A 19,535-nucleotide genomic window follows, 5' to 3' on the forward strand; every position below is an offset into this window, starting at 1 on the left:
AGGGTTAAGTGACATGCCCAGGGTCACACAGCTAGTAAATGTCTGAGGCCAGATTTGTACTCAAGAAGATGAGTCTTCCTGACTCCAGGCCTGCCACTCTATCCCTTGGGCCACCTAGTTGCCACAGTAGGCCCTTAATCAATGTTTATTGGATTTATTGGATTGGATTGCCCTAATAGGATGTCATTCATAAGAGTAAGGGCTATTTTTTTTGTCTTTGTATCACCAGTACCTAAGATAGTCCCTTGAATGTAGTTGACTCTTAAGAAATATTTGTTGAATAAATGAATGAAAGCATTAAATAGGCACTTACTCTCCCTTTTTATCGCCAAAACTCCCTGCAGCGCCTACCAAGACTTTGACTGCACTTTGGGACAAAATCTCACTTGTGTATTGCCTTTCATAGCTTGCCTTTAAAGAAATAATGAAATTAATTATAATAGGGAAGGGTAATAAGATGTCATACTGTCCTTTTCTCTAGGGAGAATAATTTTGTATGCAGAAATAATAAGTGCTGAAACACTTTTTTTTTGCTACATTTTAGCCTTCATATAGAATTCAATCTGTGAGATCATATAGATTGAACACCTTGATCATGCATGTATGCTAGTAACTTAGCTTATTTTCTACAAGCATGCTTCCCCAACATCCACTGTCAGTGACTGTGTGACACATGAAAAAGCGTGTGGAATGGAATATTAGAAAGAAAATGACAACAACCACTAGATACAGCACTAGAGAATAATAAATGAAGAAAAAGGACCAAAAGCCTTCTCCCTGTTAGTGGTTTTTCCCTTTTTAAATTATCATGTATATATTTATCTGTTTCCATGTGCCATTCTTACCCCACCCCCAACAATAAAATGTAAACTCATTGAGGGAAGGTCTTGCTTCTCATTTTGTCTGTGTGTAGCTCCTCCATACCCAGCACAGTGCCTTGAACATAACAGGTACTTAATAATGAGCGCTTGCTAGTTTGAATTGGATTGGTCTGGTCTGGCCAGGAGTGGTGCCTTACCTCCATTCCTTAAAAAATGTAACCTTAATCCTTAAGTACACAATGCATTGAATTGATGGACATTAGAACGACTATCTAATGACCTTGCAACAATACCTCTGAAAAGCTTTGTGCTACTGTAGGCGATATGGCAGCCTATATATTTAGCACCAAGGGTTGTAAAGTCCTTTATGGGTCTTGGTTTTTATATAGGCCAGAGGGTCTATATAAAGCCTATATATAGGAGAGGCAGTGTTCTATAGCAGATACACTCCAACTACAGAACTGGACTTGGGGTTACTAAGGTTCCGATTTGAAAATTGTTATTCACTTCAGCACTACCTAAACGTTAACTATGATCAGATGTGTATTTAATGTTGGGTTTCCTTTCCTTATGTAAATACCAAGGAAAGAGACATTTGAGTTGAACATAAGTCAAGATTAGCCAAAGTAGGAGGTTAGCATTTTTTTTTTTGGCTGAGGCAATCAGGGTTAAGTGACTTGCCCAGGGTCACACAGTTAGTAAGTGTCAAGTGTCTGAGGCCAGATTTGAACTCAGGTCCTCCTGACTCCAAGGCCAGAGCTCTATCCATTGTGCCACCTAGCTGCCCCTAGAATTTTTTTTTTAAGACAAACAAAAAAAATAAAACAAAGTACTAACTATTTGTGCTGATAAGAGGCGTATTCTTGCCAGTTCCATGATTTCAGTGCTAATGCCAGCCTCTCCCATTTCCTTGTTACAGCTCGGACATTTGATCTTCTGATCTGCATCTTCTGGTGTCAACTAATTGTAAAAATCAAATATGCTACTATAAATACAGAATTAGTATATACATCAAGTAATTAGCAAACAGGATTTTTTTTTTCCAAAAAGGATAAATAATGAAGGAAAAAAATCTTTCATCTGATATCAAAAATACTATTTCCAGAACTAATCAAATTATCTGGATATCCAAAATTCTCCAAATAGGTAGGCAATGGCTTACTTTATAGATAGCTTATAGAGTTTGGTTTCAGGGAACCAGTTATTTTTCTGAACTGTATTCTGAAGTCCTTGGATTTGGGTTATGATATTGATGGGGTGCTTGGGTGCTTGCACTCAGATCCTACTTCTAAGATCATATTTCTCCCTAGCCTCAAAACACTATCCCTGACAATTTTCTCACCAGCTCAAAGACCCTATCTATGGCAATAACTTGGAGTGGGCCCAGTAAGGCAAACTATCTCACTCTCTCTCCCTGTTTCAACAACAATTAGAATTAGAATTACCCCAAATTAGAATGGCCCTTGAATGAACAAGACTAACTTCTCTCAATAAAACTATCATGTACTGATTCCCACAGTTATTGTATACAATCCAGAAGTCAAGTTATAGACATTAACTCCTATCTTGTTACAGACATAATAAACCAAAATATACCCCTACACCCCTTAGGAACCCTCTCTCTGGTTTCCAGTAGTGAATGACACCTGTGCCCAGGGTTGTATGTTACCACTTAATTAGCATACTGGCCACATAATTCACTACTTTTCCTATATAAGCTTTAGTATCATTCTTGTTAGATGGCAAGCTCCCTAGGGAGCTCTGTTCACCATATTAGCATTACAATAAACTTTTTACCACATGACTGGAAGACTGCTTGACTGGATGAATTCTTTCCAGACAAGTCTGTGTTGTATTTTGGTATTTTGAGGTTCCTACATCCCCAAACTGCATCAATATCACCCAGGAATCTAAGGGCTTTTTTCCCACTGCCAGGTTCCCTGAACTAGGGTTGAACTTACCATTGGTTTTGACTTACTTCTACTGGAGTGTGAATCACTGATTAAGGATCATAGGAGTCATCTTTGGAACACTTTTTCATCTGATACCCTTTCTTCAGCTAACACCAGGAACATGAGGTAATTTCATCCCATTCCACTATAGTAGATTCTGTGGGGGATGCTGTTAGGTAAGATAATGAAAAATATTATGACAGCATTCTCCATAGCACCTGACTGGGATGGAAAGACCTCTTGCCCCTTAAATAGGGGCCTAAAACTCCAGTGGGGGGGCAAGTCAGAACCAATGTTCTTCCTATTGTGCTATTAATAATAATATCAATAATGATAATAACTAGCATTTATATAATGTATTACAAATATTATTTCATTTGATCCTCACTACCACCCTAAGACGTAGGAACACATTCTGTATATATTAATTAATATCTACAAAGTTCCTCCCCCCCACTATTGTGCTAAACATTAGAGAACCACTGTAACTTGTCTATTGATCCTAAAGATCAAGAATCATGAATCTGTACTCATTTCATGAATTAAATTTACTTGAGGTTAATCACATCATACTCTGTAGGGAAGATAAAATAGATTAATTGCTTACCTTATATGGATTTTGAAATGCGATTTTTTTGTCAACCAAGTTCCAATCTGCATTGGCAAGATCTCTGTCAAATCTTAAAGCAGAGGCTGCAATCTTGGTTATTTCTTGAAAATGTTGAACTGTGTAATAGAGTGACTTGCGTTTTGTTAATGTAATATCACGGAGGCCTATCAAACAAAGAATGAGTCTTTAAATTGTGGAAGGCTTGGCTTCTCTCTGTAGATTTATATGATTTCCACTCATTCAGCTTTTAATGTCTTGATAAGAAATATGAAAGGAAATGAAAACTGAGACACTCAAATCAGCCAGTTTTATGATGGAAACAACTTAGAATTTCAAATGGTTTTACTTCCATACTTTCTTTCATTTGGAAGAATGAAAATCAGGGTCAGAATGCTTGTGAACAAAATTACCCATACTCCCTTGTTTTCAGTAAGAGTTTCATACAAAATACAGAATTGTTGTCAGCCAGAATAAAAGCTTTCTAACTCCCCATTGTTTCAATTGCCTTCACTTCAACCTAAGCTCTGTTCAAAGACAAAAGTGAAACAATCCCTGCCTTCAAGGAACTTATATTCTACTGTGAGGAGGCAAGATGTCCATATGTGTCTATACAGATTCTCTCTCTCTCCACACACACATATACATACACATGTATATGTGTGTATATGTATATATTGTGCATCTATATCTGTACATACATACATATATATGTATATGTATATGTGTATGTATGTGTATGTATGTATGTGTGTGTATATATATATATATATATATACATATATATATATATACACACAAGTTTTGAGAGGGAAGGAACTAGTAACTTGGGTAGGGAGATTGGGAAAGGCCACATATGGAAGACAATACTTGAACTGAGTCTTTAAAGAAACCAGAGATTCCAAGCAGTGGAGGTGAGGAGGTAGAGCATTCCAGGCATGGGGGACAGCCAATGAAAAGGTTCAGAGAAGGAAAACAAGATAGCATGTATGCAGAATAGCAAGGAAGTCAATATGATTGAACTTTAGAGGGCATGGAAGAAAGTGATGTGTAAGACTGGAAAGGTAAGAAGGGGGAAGATTGTGATGAAATTTGAATGTTAAGCAGAAGAGTTCATATTGATCCTAGAAGTAATAAAGAGTCACTGGAGTTTATTTAGCATGTGGAGTAGGGGGATGGGACATCTCCCCCACATCCTATCATTTGCCCAGGCGTCTTAAGATCTTTAACCTCATTCATGACCCACCTCAAGTGCCACCTCATCACTTGGAAGGCCATCTCCATCCTAGCTTTTTCCCCAATACAACTTTTAATACTCTCTCCCTCCTCAAAAATCTTCATTTTACTAATCTGCCATGTATCTTTCCCGTGAAGTATAAACCTCTTGAGGATAGTAATTTTTTTTTCATTTTTATTCCTGTATCACATGCCTTGTATATAATGTTTGCCGAATTGAATTGAATGGCTGCTTCAAAATAGTCAAAGTAAAAAAAAGGAAGATACCAGTTCAAACTCTGCCTTAGATACTTAATAACTTGTGACCCAGGGTGAGTCATTTAACTCCTTGTGGCTGCGGTTTCCTCATCTGTAAAATGAGGTGGTTGAATTCAAACACACTTATGATCTCTTCTAGGTCTACATCTATGACCCTAAGTTTATGACTGATATACCACATATTACTTTTTTTTTCACATTTGGTTTTAATTTTCTCAATAGTACATTGCATTTTGCCATTATTGCCTTTTTAGTTCTTCTAGTCTCAGTAGCTATTTATGGACTTCCTGTACAAAAGTTTTATTTTGTTTGTTTTGACTGATTATCTTTTATAAGTCAAAGTAATTGATTTGAAAACCCATAAAATAGGCCAGGAAAGACAAAGGAGTCAGGACAAATAGCTTAATTGACCCTGATGTTAATTATCCATATTTCCCAGTTTGTTCCAATTTCTACTTCTGCCTGTGTAGAATTATATTTATTTGGCATGTAACTTATTTGGGTTCATGATGATCAATTTTTAGCTTAATTAGCAGAAGCCATTTTGAGTTGAATGCTACCTAGGATTTTGGTCCAGCCTTTTCATTGATCTGCTGTGTGGTCTTGGGCAACTCATTTAATTTCTCTGGGACCTGGATTTCCTCACTGGTAAAATTAATAGGTTGTATTAGATAGACACTGTTTACTATCTCTTTTCGTAGATTCTCTGCATATTTTTTGTCTTCACAATATAAATATGGCTTACCTAAGTGGATAACTGCTCGAGGTAATGTGATTGAATTCATTAACAAAGTAATTAAACATACTGTCACTCCATGAAGTAATATCTAGAACAGAAAAACAAAACAAGAAATCTCCGGCAATTCATATATTATATCATTACCAATGTAAAATTAAGATCACTCTTAGCTATATTAATAACCCTGTGTACAAGTAGCTGATTCAACTTTAGCGTATAGGCAATTTTCCTTAAAATTGTATGTGGTAGTAGCATATGGTTGCCCTGCCATTCCTTTCCTTGCTCCCCAAACTGCTTCTTTGTGTCTTTGAGTGCTGTGCATCTACGTCACAAAGATCACCTGACCTGGGGAAAGAACAGGTCATGGCAGAGAAGCCCTGCTAGGCCCTATTGCCCTGTGAATTCTCTTTTCTGCTTCTTTTTATGCTTTCCAGAGGAAAGCATTGTATACATTTAGTTCTACTTCTTCCTCGCCTCCATTTCTTATACTTCATGATAAAACTCCTTGCAGAGATTAGGTAGAAACATGAACTAAAGACTTCTCCATCTCAACCTAGATGACATTGCTTTAAAAGTGCTAGCTTAGAAAATACTCAACATTATAAACAATTCCCTTTTCCAATGGCCAGACCATAAAAAAGATGAATGACCCAATGTGGAGCTAGAATAACTAGTATTTAAAAGTTTACTGTCATGTGGTATAGTGCAAAAAAGACCAGACAAGGAATCAAGAGATCTGAATTTTGCCATAAATAGTCTCTACAACCTTAGACAAATCTATTTTGGCACTAATAAAAGTATTGGACCCAATGTTCTCTAATTTCTCTTCCAACTGTGAAATTGTTTGTCTATGGTTTGAGCTGAGCAGAATTAAATAAAGATTGGAAAGGCAAATTTATTTCAAAGAGGCAAAAGGAACTATGAAGGATGACTGATATAAAAGCTTTTATTGAACCAATTCTGTTTCCTGGTTTAGGTCTTCAGTATATATTATTCTGTGGTTAAGGATCTGTTGAGTTATTCAAATACCAACAGCAGAAACATAATATCAGACTGTGTATGGTGAAGTAGAATCATGGAATAAAGAATAAGGAGGTAAGAGGTAACTCAAAGATCATCTAGTGAAACTGCTCATTAATCTTCTTTAAAATATCACCCACAATTAGTCATCCAACCTTCACTTTGTTGAGTCTTTGAGGTGCGTTTGACTCTTGATGACCCTATTTGGAGTATTCTTGGCAAAGATACTGGAATGGTTTGACATTTCCTTCTCCAGCTCATTTTACAGGTGAGGAAACTGAGGCCAACAGGGTTAAGTGGCTTGCCCAGGGTCACACAGCTAGTAAGTGTCTGAGGCCAGATCTGAACTCAGGCCTTCCTGACTCCAGGCCTGGCACTCTATCCACTGCTCCCCATAACTGTTCTAACCTTCACTTAAAGATTACCAAATGGTTAATCTGCAGTCTCTCAAGGCAGTCCATTCTACTTCTGGAGAGCTTTTTCACAAGAAGGACCAACAAGGATTTTTTAAAATTTTCTTTGGCAATTTTATTATCACGTTATTATAATTTTGCCTGTGTAAATGCACTTTACATACAAATAATTTTTGGCAAATATCATATTTTACTTAAAAATAAAAATTTTCATCTTATTACCTCTAATATGTATAAGAGGACTGCATCAATTGATGCAGTTTGCTTCTTCAAGGTATTCTTAAATTCTAGTCCTTTAAGTTAATTGTTACGATTTTTCTTAATTACATCTCAATATTTTTAAGGATCTGTGTTCCCGATAGAGCATGTTTGCTCTATCAATGCAGAGTCCTACCTATCCAATATTTTTTTTTATCCCTGAGTAATTCTTATCCATATACCAGATACCTTCTCTTAGATCCTTGCATAGTTCAAGATAACAGGGCAGTACTCAGGCTAACCATTAATTTTTTTTATTATTTTAAAAAATGTAATTGTCTCAGTTCTTTTTCAGATCACCCATTTTCTGGAAGATCTCTTATGCCACTTTTTGCAGGTAAGTCATTGCTGGAAATAGGCTGCAGCTTACTTATGTGCTCCGTTGACTTTTGCAACTTTGAGTCTTCAAAGATTATGGCACTTCAGAATTCGCAGCCCAATGTTACAGCATCAGCAGGAAGATATTATTGTTTAAAAGATTTTGTTTATGTGTGTGTGTGTGAGAGAGAGAGAGACAGAGACAGAGACATAGACAGAGACAGTGAGACAGAGAGAGAAAGATTGAAAGGAGAATGTCAGAGAGCAAGCAGTCAGAATCTTTAAAAGTACTTCATTATGACTAAGCAGCGTAATTGTGGGAAAATCACACAACCTTCCCAAGGAGAGGATTCTGGGAAGATGGCAGAGCAGTTCAGAAAACTTTCAGCTCTCCAAATTTCCTCTACACGCACAAAGACAAAATGTTACCTCAGAGTGAACACCGAGCAACAGAAATGAACAGGAGTCAGGATAAAGCAATAGTCTTCTTAACAACTTCAGAAAACCCTAGGAAAGATTGGACCTCCAGGGGCTGGTGTGCAAACACCTTCAGGCTGACTCTGCAGAATCAACAAACTACAAGCCCTGGGGGCAGCTGGGTTGGGAGGCAGCATCAGCCTCAGGAACTTTCACCTCATGGACAGTGTGGTGCTCAGAAGACTGAGGAGGAGAAGATTGAAGGACCTTCCACTGTTGAAGGACACCAAGAACAGTTGTGCTGACCTGATGCAGTCCTTGGCTACGGGCTGTTGGGGAGAAGGAGCTAACATATGCCTGGTGAGAGTGGTAGCAGAGGGGTGGGGACCCTGTTGGCTGTGGGCACTTGCAGGAGAGCAGAGTTTCTGGTTTCAGCTCCAGGGCAGAGAAGACAGCAGTAGTTTGCAACCACTGGAGGGACCACATGAAGCAAGAGCTTTTACAGGGCAGTGTGGCTGGGACCCTTAGCCATGGCTTAGAGGTAGAGAAGAGAAGAGAGGTAGAGAAGGTTGGGCCCCAGGACAGAGTTCAGAAAATAACAGTAAGAAGGACTTGAGACTTGGAGCATCATTCTCCACCCTTCACAACTAGAACTTGAGTATAATAATAGCTGCTAAATACAAAATAAAAATAAAAAAGAGTAAACAAAGGAGAAAGAACCCAACCATAGATGACTACTATGAGGGTAGAAAAGATCTGGGTTCATATTCAGAGGAAGATAGTGGGGTTAAAAACTATTCCTTTTTCAATGAGAAACATCAAATGGTCACAATTCCAAAAGGTGTTCTTGGAAGAACTTTAAAAAAGACTTTAAAAATAAAATAAGAATGATTGAGGAAAAAATAAGAACCATCCAAGAAAATCAAGAAAATTGTGAAAAGAAAGTCAATTAAAAGGAAATAGAGAATCAAACACTTGAGAAAGAAAATTATTCCTTGAAAACTAGAATTGAGCAAGGGAAAGCTAATTCTGTCATAAGACACTAAGAAATAATAAAACCAAATCAAAAGAATGAAAAAATAAAAGAAAATGTGAAACATCTCATCAGAAAAACAACTGATCTGGAGAACTGATCAAGAAGAGACAACATAAGAGTAGTCAGACTACCTAAAGGTTATGATCAAAAAAAGAATCTTAATAAAATATTACAAGAAATTATCAAGGAAAATCATCCTGTAGTTCTAGAACAAGAAGGCAAAGCAGAAATAGAAAAAAAAAATCCACTGATCACCACCTGAAAGAGATCCCAGGAGGAAAACTTACAGGAATATCACAGTCAAGTTTCAAAGTTCTTAGGTTAAGGAGAAAATATTGTAAACAATAAGAAAAAAAAATTAAATATCATGGAGCTACAATAAGGATTATGTAAGACCTGGCAGCTACTACATTGAAGAACTCTAGGTCTTGGAATACTATATTTCATAGATCAAAAAAGCTGGAGTTATGACCAAAGGTAACTTACCTAGCAAAGTTAAATATAATCCTGAATGAAAAAAAAAATAGACATTTAACAAACTGAAAGACTTTCAGGTATTTGTGACAAAAACAGCAGAACTTAATGTAAAATTCAACATATAAGATCCAGGAAAAATACAAGGTAAACATTAAAGGTCAATTATAAAGGACTCAATAAGGTTTACTTCTTGTACGTAAAAATGTTATCAGTATTCTTATGACTGTTATTATTATTTGGGTAGTTTGAAAGAAAAGCTTGGGCTGAGCTGTGTATGATTGGGTGAATCTAAAAAAATAAAACTGTGTAGGGAGAGATAAAAAGGAGTAATTACCTCATACAAATGAGACATGAAAGGAAGAGCTGATCCAGAAGAAGCAAGTGGGGAGTGGGGGGTTGGGAATAGGGCAGGTAGTGCCAGAACCTTACTCTCTCATTGGAAATGGGATAAAGAGGGAACAACACACATCTAGAAGGGTATAAAAGTCTTTTAAAATTTGAAAGAAGAGGGCAAGGATAAGAGAATGACTCTTAGAGGAGTAGGTAGGTTAAGGCATAGGAAGGTAAGGTAGTAGGTAGAAGTAAATTAGAGGAGTGAGGAAGGATAGGGTTAATAGGGCAAGAAGGGTAGAGAGGAAAATTAGGAAGGAGGGAAATACACAACACATAATTATAGCTTAGAATATGAATGAAATGAATTTACTCATAAAACAAAAATGGATAAAAGATTAAAAATTTGAATTAAATAATTTGTTGCTTTCAGGAAACACAATAAGAATTAGAGATACACACAAAGATGAAATAAAGGGATGGAGTAGAATTAATTATGTTAAAAAAAAGCAGAGGTAGTAATCATGATCTCAGACAACATTAAAGCTAAAATAGATTTAATTAAAAGAGAAAAATAAGGAAACTACACCACATATCACCAATATTAATCAATAGTATTTTAGATCATTTAGACAGAATAAAAAACCTAAGAGTATACCTGCCAAAAAAAAAAAAAAGACAAAAAAAAACACAGGAACTACATGAACATAAACACTTTTTATACAAATAAAGTCAGATTTAAATAATTGGAGTAATATTTATTGTTCAATATAACAATAAATTACAATTTTACCAAACTATTCTACTTATTCAATGCTATCCCAATTAAATTACTTTAAAATTATTTTACTGAGTTAGAAAAAAATAATAACAAAGTTCATTTGGAAGAACAAAAGGTCAAGAATTTCAAAGAAACTAGGGGAAAAATATGTAAAGAAAAGAGATTCAGCAGTATCAGACTTTATACTATAAGGCAAGAGCATTATTGAAATATAAAATGGATAATTTTGATTATTTTAAATTAAACCTTTCTTGTATAAATAAAATTTATGCAGGCAAGAATAGAAGGAAAGCAAAAAACTGAGGGAGAGGAGAACTTTCATAAACAATTTCTCAGATGGGTTGTGATTGTGTTGGAATACTGCTGTGGTATAAGAAATGATGAGCTGATTGACTTAGAAAAACATGGAAAGACTTGGACCTGTGAAGGAAGATGCTATCTACCTCCAGAGAAAGAGATGACAAGTGGAAATATAAATAGTATAGTCTTACACATATATGAATATGTATACATATATATGTGTTTGTGTGTGTGTGTGTATGTATGTTTATAGATATCTATGTATATGTATACACACTACATATATATATATCTCCACATTTAATTGTAGCCTTCTCTAGGGCAGGGAGGGAGAGAAGGAGAAAAAAAAATAAAGTAAAAAGTACACAGCAGATAACAAAAGAAAACCTAGAAGGAAGCAAAGAAAAGTTAGGTAATTTTTTTAAAAAGTGTTTATTATTATTTTATTTATTATTTGTTAATTTTTATTATTTATTTATTAAATAAGTTTTCTTGAAATGTAAATTTATTGTTTTATATTGAATCCTGTCTTTTGTTCTACTGTATACATAGAAATGTACTTTTCTTTTCCTTTTTTCATTTTGTATTTAAGTTAAAAATGAATAAAATGTATATGTATATGTATATACATATGTATCTATCTATATATATATATTCATAACATATCTCCGAGAATGATACATATAAATAGGCATACATATAATATAGTGCTTAGAAAGAGGCCTCAAATTCTATTCCAGTGGCAACATAGAGGAGAGCTGCCCCTGGGTTCTCAAAAGCTATGCCAGTGCACAGTGAGGTCTGGCAGGTATTACCAAGATAGAAAATTTTTGACTTGCAGGTCTGGTGATGGGCAGGATGCCTACCATCTTAATATCAGCCTAGCTACATCTGGAGCTCATTACCAAACCACTGGTCACCAGGTGATTGTTTTGGGTCATAGCATCTACTAAAAACGGAGATGGGAACTGTGGTCAGTATCAATGAAGGGAGCACTCATGTTGATAAAATTATAGATCTTTTAAAGGAGAGAAGATTCCCCTAACTTCTAAGTTTAATAATACTGTTATCAAGCCTTTACAAATTCCATTTAAGAGTTAAATCTCCTCTAGTCATTGGCCCTCAGGCTATATCTGTACTACACAGAGATTTCTAATCATCTAGTTACTTTATCAAGTGATTACTTGAGAAATTGCAATTGGATGATTATAAAACTTGTACTTTAGAAAGTTCATTATTAAATCTGAAATGCTTTTCTATTGTTAGCCCATGTTTGATTTTATTCCTCTGTAGTTTTTTTTAATATTTCCCCTGAGATTCTAGATGTTTTGTCCCCTCTAATAAATTATTTTATCTGATATTATGAAGCAACTGCTTATAATTCAATTGATATAGCACTGTCTATAAATTGGCCCAACCATAAATAATGGACATCCCTTTGTTGATAAAGATCATATTTTATGTCTATAAAAAGTGTATTTATATATCCAAGCCTGATTTGAAAAGTCATCAGAACTGATATTCTTACCTTGGAATACACAAAGGGACTTTGGGAATGCACCTTTAGCTTTAATAGGGAAGTTGGTGCCTTTTCCCCCTTCTTCATAGCCTTGATCTGAACCATTTCTTCTGTATGTGGATAAGTGCTATTGATCTACTTCACTGAAATATACGTAGGTTGTATTCACCAGAAGGATAGCATGGGATAGTGGGTGAATATCCAGCCTCAGAGTTAGGAAAACCTGAGTTCAAATCCTGTCTCTGAAACACATTGGCTGTGTGATTCTGGACTACTCAATTAATCTCTTGATATCCTTAGGCAACTCTCTGAGATTACAAATTGTAGAGCAGTTTCTTCTTCGCATTGGTGGTAGGGCAAGTTTCCAAAGAAGTTCTCTTCACCAATGAAAGCATAGATTTACACACACGCACACGCACACACATACCTGATAAGCACTCCTCTGATGCTTCATGGAATATCGAGGTGGCCTTGGGCCATTGGAGGTTAAGCCAGAATGTAAGCATTAGTAGGTCTTGCCCACAGTGAAAAACCTTTGATCACTGGCCCAGTGACGGACAATGTGTCTTTTGTCCAAGGACTAGACTAGCTGAGTTCAGAGAAGTATATCATAACAAAATTTCTTGGCCACAATTAATACCTATAAAACCAACTACCAAGATCCAGAGAGGCTATAACTGGTATTGGTGGAGGAATGCCCACAGTGATAAAATCAAGGATCCTTGAAATATTGAAATAAAATGAAACAAACGTTTTACAAAAGTTCCAAAAGAAAATTGCAATTTTCTTTACCTGAGATTTTTGCCTTTCTGATCCAATGGAATTTTCAGAGTAAGAAAGTATAAGAGCCATGTTTATGTTAAGCAGCCCCCTCATTTCACTCCAGACAATTGTAAATGCCCAGCGCCAGGTAAATCCATAGCCAAGACGAGATAAAATGGGGCTCAGTATCAGAAAGACCAGAATTCTGAAAGAGTTAAGAAACATCACTTGTTGTAATTATCAGGCCCATTGTATTCAATGAGAATTGTCATCTCTCAGAAGAACGTTATCCTGCTCAGGAAGGCAAATCATTCCTAGGAATTAGCTGTTACTGCTGGAAGATAATAAGCCAAGACAATGATATAGATAGGGGTTCAGCTCTGAGCAGCAGCTCAGGACCCCATTCAGGACTAATCAGCTATGATTGGTAGACTGACTATGCTCTTGAAACTTGATCTTGAAACTCAGGGTACCTTGCTTGATCATTTCAGGAGGAACTTCACCTTTGAAGTGTCTAGTAATTGATCCTATTTTTTGTGGCTTGAGGATTCTGTGTCCTTTGGCTATCCCTACAGTCATTGACCCAGGGCAGGTCATGGAATCCTAGAGATGGGTTGGTCAACTGGTTCAAACTTTTGTTTTAAAAAGGAGGAAACACAGACTTAGTGGTAACTTTTTCACACTGTTGTCTTCTGTATAGCCTAGAAAGTGGGGTTCCCTTGTTGGGATCCTGTTATTTTGCATGTTTTATTGGGGAAAAGAGGGACTTAATGCCAACTGATGTAAAGCAAAATGGGTCACTAAGTTGGTTAGTAGCCTAGAATGAAAGTTAGCTCATAGGCTATTCAATTCCTAGACTCCCATTCATCAATAAAGACAATAGAATAAACAATGCGATTTTTTTTTTTTTTTTTGCAATTGGGGTTAAATGACTTGCCCAGAGTCACACAGCTAATAGGTGTCAAATGTTTGGTCTGAGGCAGGATTTGAATTCAGGTCCTCCTGACTTCAGGGCCCTTACTCTATCCACTGCGTCACCTAGCTGCCCCAAGAATGCAATTTTTGATGAGAACAATGTGGGATGTTTTGCTTGGCTATTTTTGTGACATAGGAATTTCTTTTTTTCTTTCTCTCTCTTGCCTTTCTTTGTTTCTCTTTATCCTTCTTTTCTCTGTCTCTCTCTTTCTCTAAGTGCATAAGGTCAGATTTGAACCCAGGAATATAAGTCTTCAGACTTGGCACTCTGTGCCACCTAGCTGCCTTTAATAAATGTTAATTGATTGATTTATAAATTCATACTTCATGTTTCCATTGGGCTGGAATAAATTTCATATTTTACATAATTCTAACTTCTAATAGTGTGAATTCAAATATATGGGAGCTCTTCTGAGTATTTCCTATTCATACTAATCAGGACTTTACTGTATAAAAGAGAGATGAAACTGTAATTGCTCATTAGTTATAATCATTCATACCTGATGACAATCAGCGTGAAGTAGAGGTGCACTGCATAATATATATCTGAGAATGATACATATAAGTAGGCATGTGCAGGGATCAACATTCCAACAAGGGTAAATACCATCAGAGAAGCAAAAAATCTGATAGTTTTCCAGAATCTGTGTTTTTGAGAAAAGCATATATTTAAAAATTAAAAATAATTCTAATATGTTTACAATTTTACATACTATTTGAATCAGTATCACTTGTTTCTAGCTCAACTTGAAAGAAATATTAACACTAATCTATAGGACTGATTGGGACTGAAATATAACAGCAGTTGGATTCACCATGGCTTCTGTAGGCGTCCAAGGATACCGCCTGCTTTGTGGGATATTCCTAGTCTGACTCTCATGAAAGCAAGGTCTAAAACTTTTGTTATTGTATCTGGCAGCTATTACACAAGAATCTGACATATCATGTTATGGTTCCGTATTGCCATTTGATTTTGTGATGGTATAAGGATTTAAGGTCTTTTCACCCTAGAGGGGAGTAAATTGCATTGTTTCCCAATTCCGGATTCTGCTTTGGAACTAGCAGCCCCTAATGACTACATGCAATCAAGTTTGCATACATCTCAGTTAAAAGGGAACTCTAGGGCTGAAACTATTTCATGAGAAGAAATGTTTGCCTATGTTCTTGGTCCTATATTTCCTTTTTTGAGACATTCTGTCACTGAGGCATAGAGGTTGCTTCCAGTTCATCAAGAATATTTCTTTGAATATAACATACTCAACATTTACAAAAATAAACTCTAAAAAACATTAAAAAGGAAATATTTGACTTATAATTGTATTTAAAAAGAATAATGAATCTAAAAGATAACCAGAAGAATACTCAGTAGCAAATATCCTAATAGTTGGTCCTTATTCAGGATCATTTCCAGTGAGATTTTACTCATCCAGTAAACTTGGTTAACTGCCTCATTTCATGGCCAAACAGCACTGTCTTTCTTTTACGTAAGGACTGAAAAGCTATGATGGTCAAGTCCAGGAGTGGGGAACCTGCAGCCTCAAGGCCACATGTGGCCCTCTAGGTCTTGAAGTGTGGCGGCCCTTTGACTGAATTCAAACTTCACAGAACAAATCTCCTTAATAAAAGGATTTGTTCTGTAAAACTTGGACTCAGTCAAGGGGCCGCCACACTTCAAGACCTAGAGGGCCACTTGTGGCCTTGAGGCTGCAGGTTCCTCACCCCTGGTCAAGTCTGTTCTCTTGCAATTACCTTCTTTTTGGCCAAATTATGACAGTTCTACAGAATCACAATGACTTCGATGTTCAGTTCAACATTTTACTTTGCAAGGGTTGGCAGACTACCGCCCTGACAGCCACCTATTTTGTACCACTCCTAGCTAAGAATGGTTTTTACATTAAAAAAAAAAAATTTATTGTATTTAAAAATGTAAAACCATTTTTAGCTCCCAGGCTTCACAAAAATAGGTAGAGGGTCAGATCTGGCCCTCACATTTAGTTTTCTGATCACTGCCAAACTACTTCTCTTACGCGATTCAGAGTTACAGCTTTGTGAAACCATATGAAGACGTATCAGCTACTCACTTGAAAAGGAATAGATCGATTCCTGGTTTAAAGCTTGAAGAATTTAAAAGAAGAGCTGACACAGACAAAGAAATAATTCCAGACATTCCACTCCATTCAGCTATTTGAAAAAGCAAACAAAAGTGTTAATGTGTCATTGATAATATATATTAATATCACTGATGATATAGAACTGCCTCTATATCAGAGTACAGTTATCCCTTCTAATGGGGTGCTTGGGTATTTATGTTTAGGTGCTTGTGCTTGGACCCCAATTTCTCCCTAGCCTCAGAAACACTATCCCTAACAATTTCTCCTCAGCCCAAGGACACTGTGCCTAGCAATTCCTCATGAGTGGGCCCCAGAAAGACCCTTATCTCTTTCCTTGGTGCAGTTACAAACAGCACCTGAAGGAATTCAGTTTGAACTGGCTTTACACTGGGTCATAAAGACATTCTTACTCACTGGACTATCTATACTACCACCCTACCTCATTATCTACATCCTGAACTCCTCATTATCTGTATTCTAGACCTAAGACACATGTATACTCCCTACATCTATCTTGTCAAACAAGACATTGACTGGGGGCAGACTGGACAACTCTCAGTTACCCCTGAACTCTAGTTAACTTAGTGACATAGCAGGCCTAAAACCACACCTCCATGTGGCCCCCCTTGTGGGCTTTTCCCAGTGAACTCTGGGTAAAACACCTGCGCAGTAGGTACAAGAAGTGCATGTTCCTTTAAGAACTGACCACTCCTTAACCACTCCCTAATCCTGCCCTGAATCACCTAGTTAGCATATTTGACACATGTTTTATTATATTTTATCCTATATAAACTTTAACTGTACCCCTCTAAGATCACAGGTTCCTTAAGAATCCTTGCCCGCTGAAAAGTGTAACAATAAATCTTTGCCACCTTGACTTAAAGAATGCTTGAGTCTGCGAATTCATTTCAGACGACCCAGTCCTGTACTTTGGTCTTTGAGGGGTCTCAACCTCTCAGACAGCAACACTTCCACACTGCAGGGGTTAGGTGATGGCACCCCCGAAATCAATCTGGAAAATCCATGTAAAATTTTTTGGCTCTCCCTTCATACCAGAAAAGAAGTCTGAATTTTTTCTTTTTCTTTTGTGGGGTGTTTATAGTACCTCAGTGTAAAATTTGGGTTAAGTATTTGGTCATAGGCTCTGTGTCATCTGTTGGCTTTTGAGTATTGTCTGCACCTTCCTCAAAACTCCCCAAAAATTTCCATTTAATTTCTTGTGCTGACCCATGATATGTCAAAACTGCGATGGGGAAAGTCATGATGTGGAAAGAATAATTGTAATCACATTGGATAACTTGACCGCATGATGACCTTCTGGAGCTGCTAACTACTACTAACTACCTATTGAATACCTTGTTCTCTTAAATTCAACATGACTCTAAAAGAACTCATTACCTTTCCCCCTAAACCTTAACCTTTTCCCAACTTCTCTGTTTCTGTCAATCCCATTCACTCCCATTCCTAACCTTAGTGTCATCCTCAACCCCTCGTTCTCTTTCACTGCCCCTCCCCAACTTATCTGTTGCCAAGTCCCATCAATTTTATATTCACAAAATCTCTCCAATATGCCTCCTTCCCTCCACTAACATTGCCACCACTCTGGTGCAGACCCTTATCACCTTATGGGTACAGTATTGTCATAGCCTTCTTTTCTCAAGTCTCTCCCCACACTAATCCATCCAACACTCAGTTACCAAAATGATCTTCCTAAAGTGCAGATGTGATTAGAACTTAAAACTATATTATAAGGTGAGAGCATTGTTGAAGTGTAAAATGCATAATTTTGGTATTTTAAAATTTTCTTGTATAAATAAAACCTATGCAGCCAAAAATAGAAGGAATGCAGAAAATTAAGAAAAACTTTCATAGACAATCTCTCAGATAGAATGTGATTGGGTTGGAATATTGCTGTAGTGTAAGAAATGATGAGCTGGTTGATTTAGAAAAACATGGAAAGACTTGGACTTATGAAGAAAGATGCTATCAACCTTCAGAGAAACAGATGACATGTGGAAATAAGCATAGTACTGTCTTATAAATATGTGTACGAGTATATACATGTATCTATCTTTGTGTTTATAGATATCTATGTATATGTATACAAACACATATACATATATGCATATACATATGTATATTTGCATACATGTGCTTAACTGTGCTTAAATGTGCTTAATGTAACCTTCTTTGGGGAGGGAGGGAAAAAACTAAAAAGTACACAGTACAGAAGAAAAGAAAACCAAAAGGAAGCAGAGCTGGACGGCTTTGAAAACAATGTGTAGAATTTATTATATAGGTTTTCTTGAAATGGAAATTTATTATTTTATATTGAATCCTCTCTTATGTTCTGCTGTGCACACGGCAATTTTTTTTCTTATTTTGGATTTAAGTTTAAAATAAACTTAAAAACTTACAAAAATAAATAAATAAAATGCAGGTCTGACAGTGTCCCTCCTCTGCTCAATAAACTGAAGTAGCTCGCTGTTACTTTTCGAATCTAATATAAAATCTTCTGTTTGGCTTTGCCTTTTACAGCTTGGTCCATTCCTACCTTCGCTGTCTTCTCACACCTTCCTTCCCTCCACGTGCTCTACGATCCAGCAATGCTGGCCTTCTTTCTTTCTTTCTTTCTTTTTTTTTTTTAAAGTTTTTGTTTGTTTGTTTTGGCTGGGCAATGGGGTTAAGTGACTTGCCCAGGGTCACACAGCTAGTAAGTGTCAAGTGTCTGAGGCTGGATTTGAACTCGGGTCCTCCTGACTCCAAGGTTGCTGGCCTTCTTTTTGCTGCTCATACAAGCAGACTCCATTTCCCACATCCATGCCTTTTCCCTAGCTTTCTTCATCTCAGTCTCCTGGCTACCCTGATTTCCTTCAAGTCCCAGCTAAAATCCTACCTTCTACAGGAAAACTTTTTCCAGTTTCCCTCCTCCCCCTCCACCCCACAATGCAAGTGCCTTTCCTCTGAAACTACCTCCCAATTACCATGCATATATTTTGCACACAGCTGATTGCATGTCCTCTCTTAAAAGAATGTTAGCTCCTTGAGGGTAGGAATCTCAATTTTGTCTTTCTTTGTATCTCTAGTAGTTAGCACACTGTGTGGTAAGTACATGGTAAGGGCTTAATAACTGCTTACTGACTGATTGTACTTGAATTTCAGATAGATAGTGCAGTGATTATAAGGGTACTTGGGAATTTCTCCA

The 19,535-nt window shown here is 36.7% G+C and overlaps 1 protein-coding gene across 1 annotated transcript in view; it reads right to left on the minus strand.

Annotated features, from left to right (window-relative positions):
• SLC9C1 (solute carrier family 9 member C1) overlaps positions 1 to 19,535 on the minus strand; it is a 69,806-nt gene that overhangs the window by 37,520 nt on the left and 12,751 nt on the right. The window contains exons 7-13 of the mRNA XM_027866814.1: positions 16,301 to 16,400; positions 14,720 to 14,863; positions 13,275 to 13,449; positions 5,620 to 5,701; positions 3,381 to 3,547; positions 1,659 to 1,781; positions 314 to 411 (exon numbers count right to left, since the gene is read on the minus strand). Of these exons, the coding sequence (XP_027722615.1) occupies positions 314 to 411; positions 1,659 to 1,781; positions 3,381 to 3,547; positions 5,620 to 5,701; positions 13,275 to 13,449; positions 14,720 to 14,863; positions 16,301 to 16,400 (889 nt within the window). The remainder of the gene's footprint in view (positions 1 to 313; positions 412 to 1,658; positions 1,782 to 3,380; positions 3,548 to 5,619; positions 5,702 to 13,274; positions 13,450 to 14,719; positions 14,864 to 16,300; positions 16,401 to 19,535) is intronic.

This window comes from Vombatus ursinus, unplaced genomic scaffold (genome assembly GCF_900497805.2).
Source record: "Vombatus ursinus unplaced genomic scaffold, bare-nosed wombat genome assembly UNPS02001419.1, whole genome shotgun sequence".
Taxonomy (NCBI): Eukaryota; Metazoa; Chordata; class Mammalia; order Diprotodontia; family Vombatidae; genus Vombatus; species Vombatus ursinus.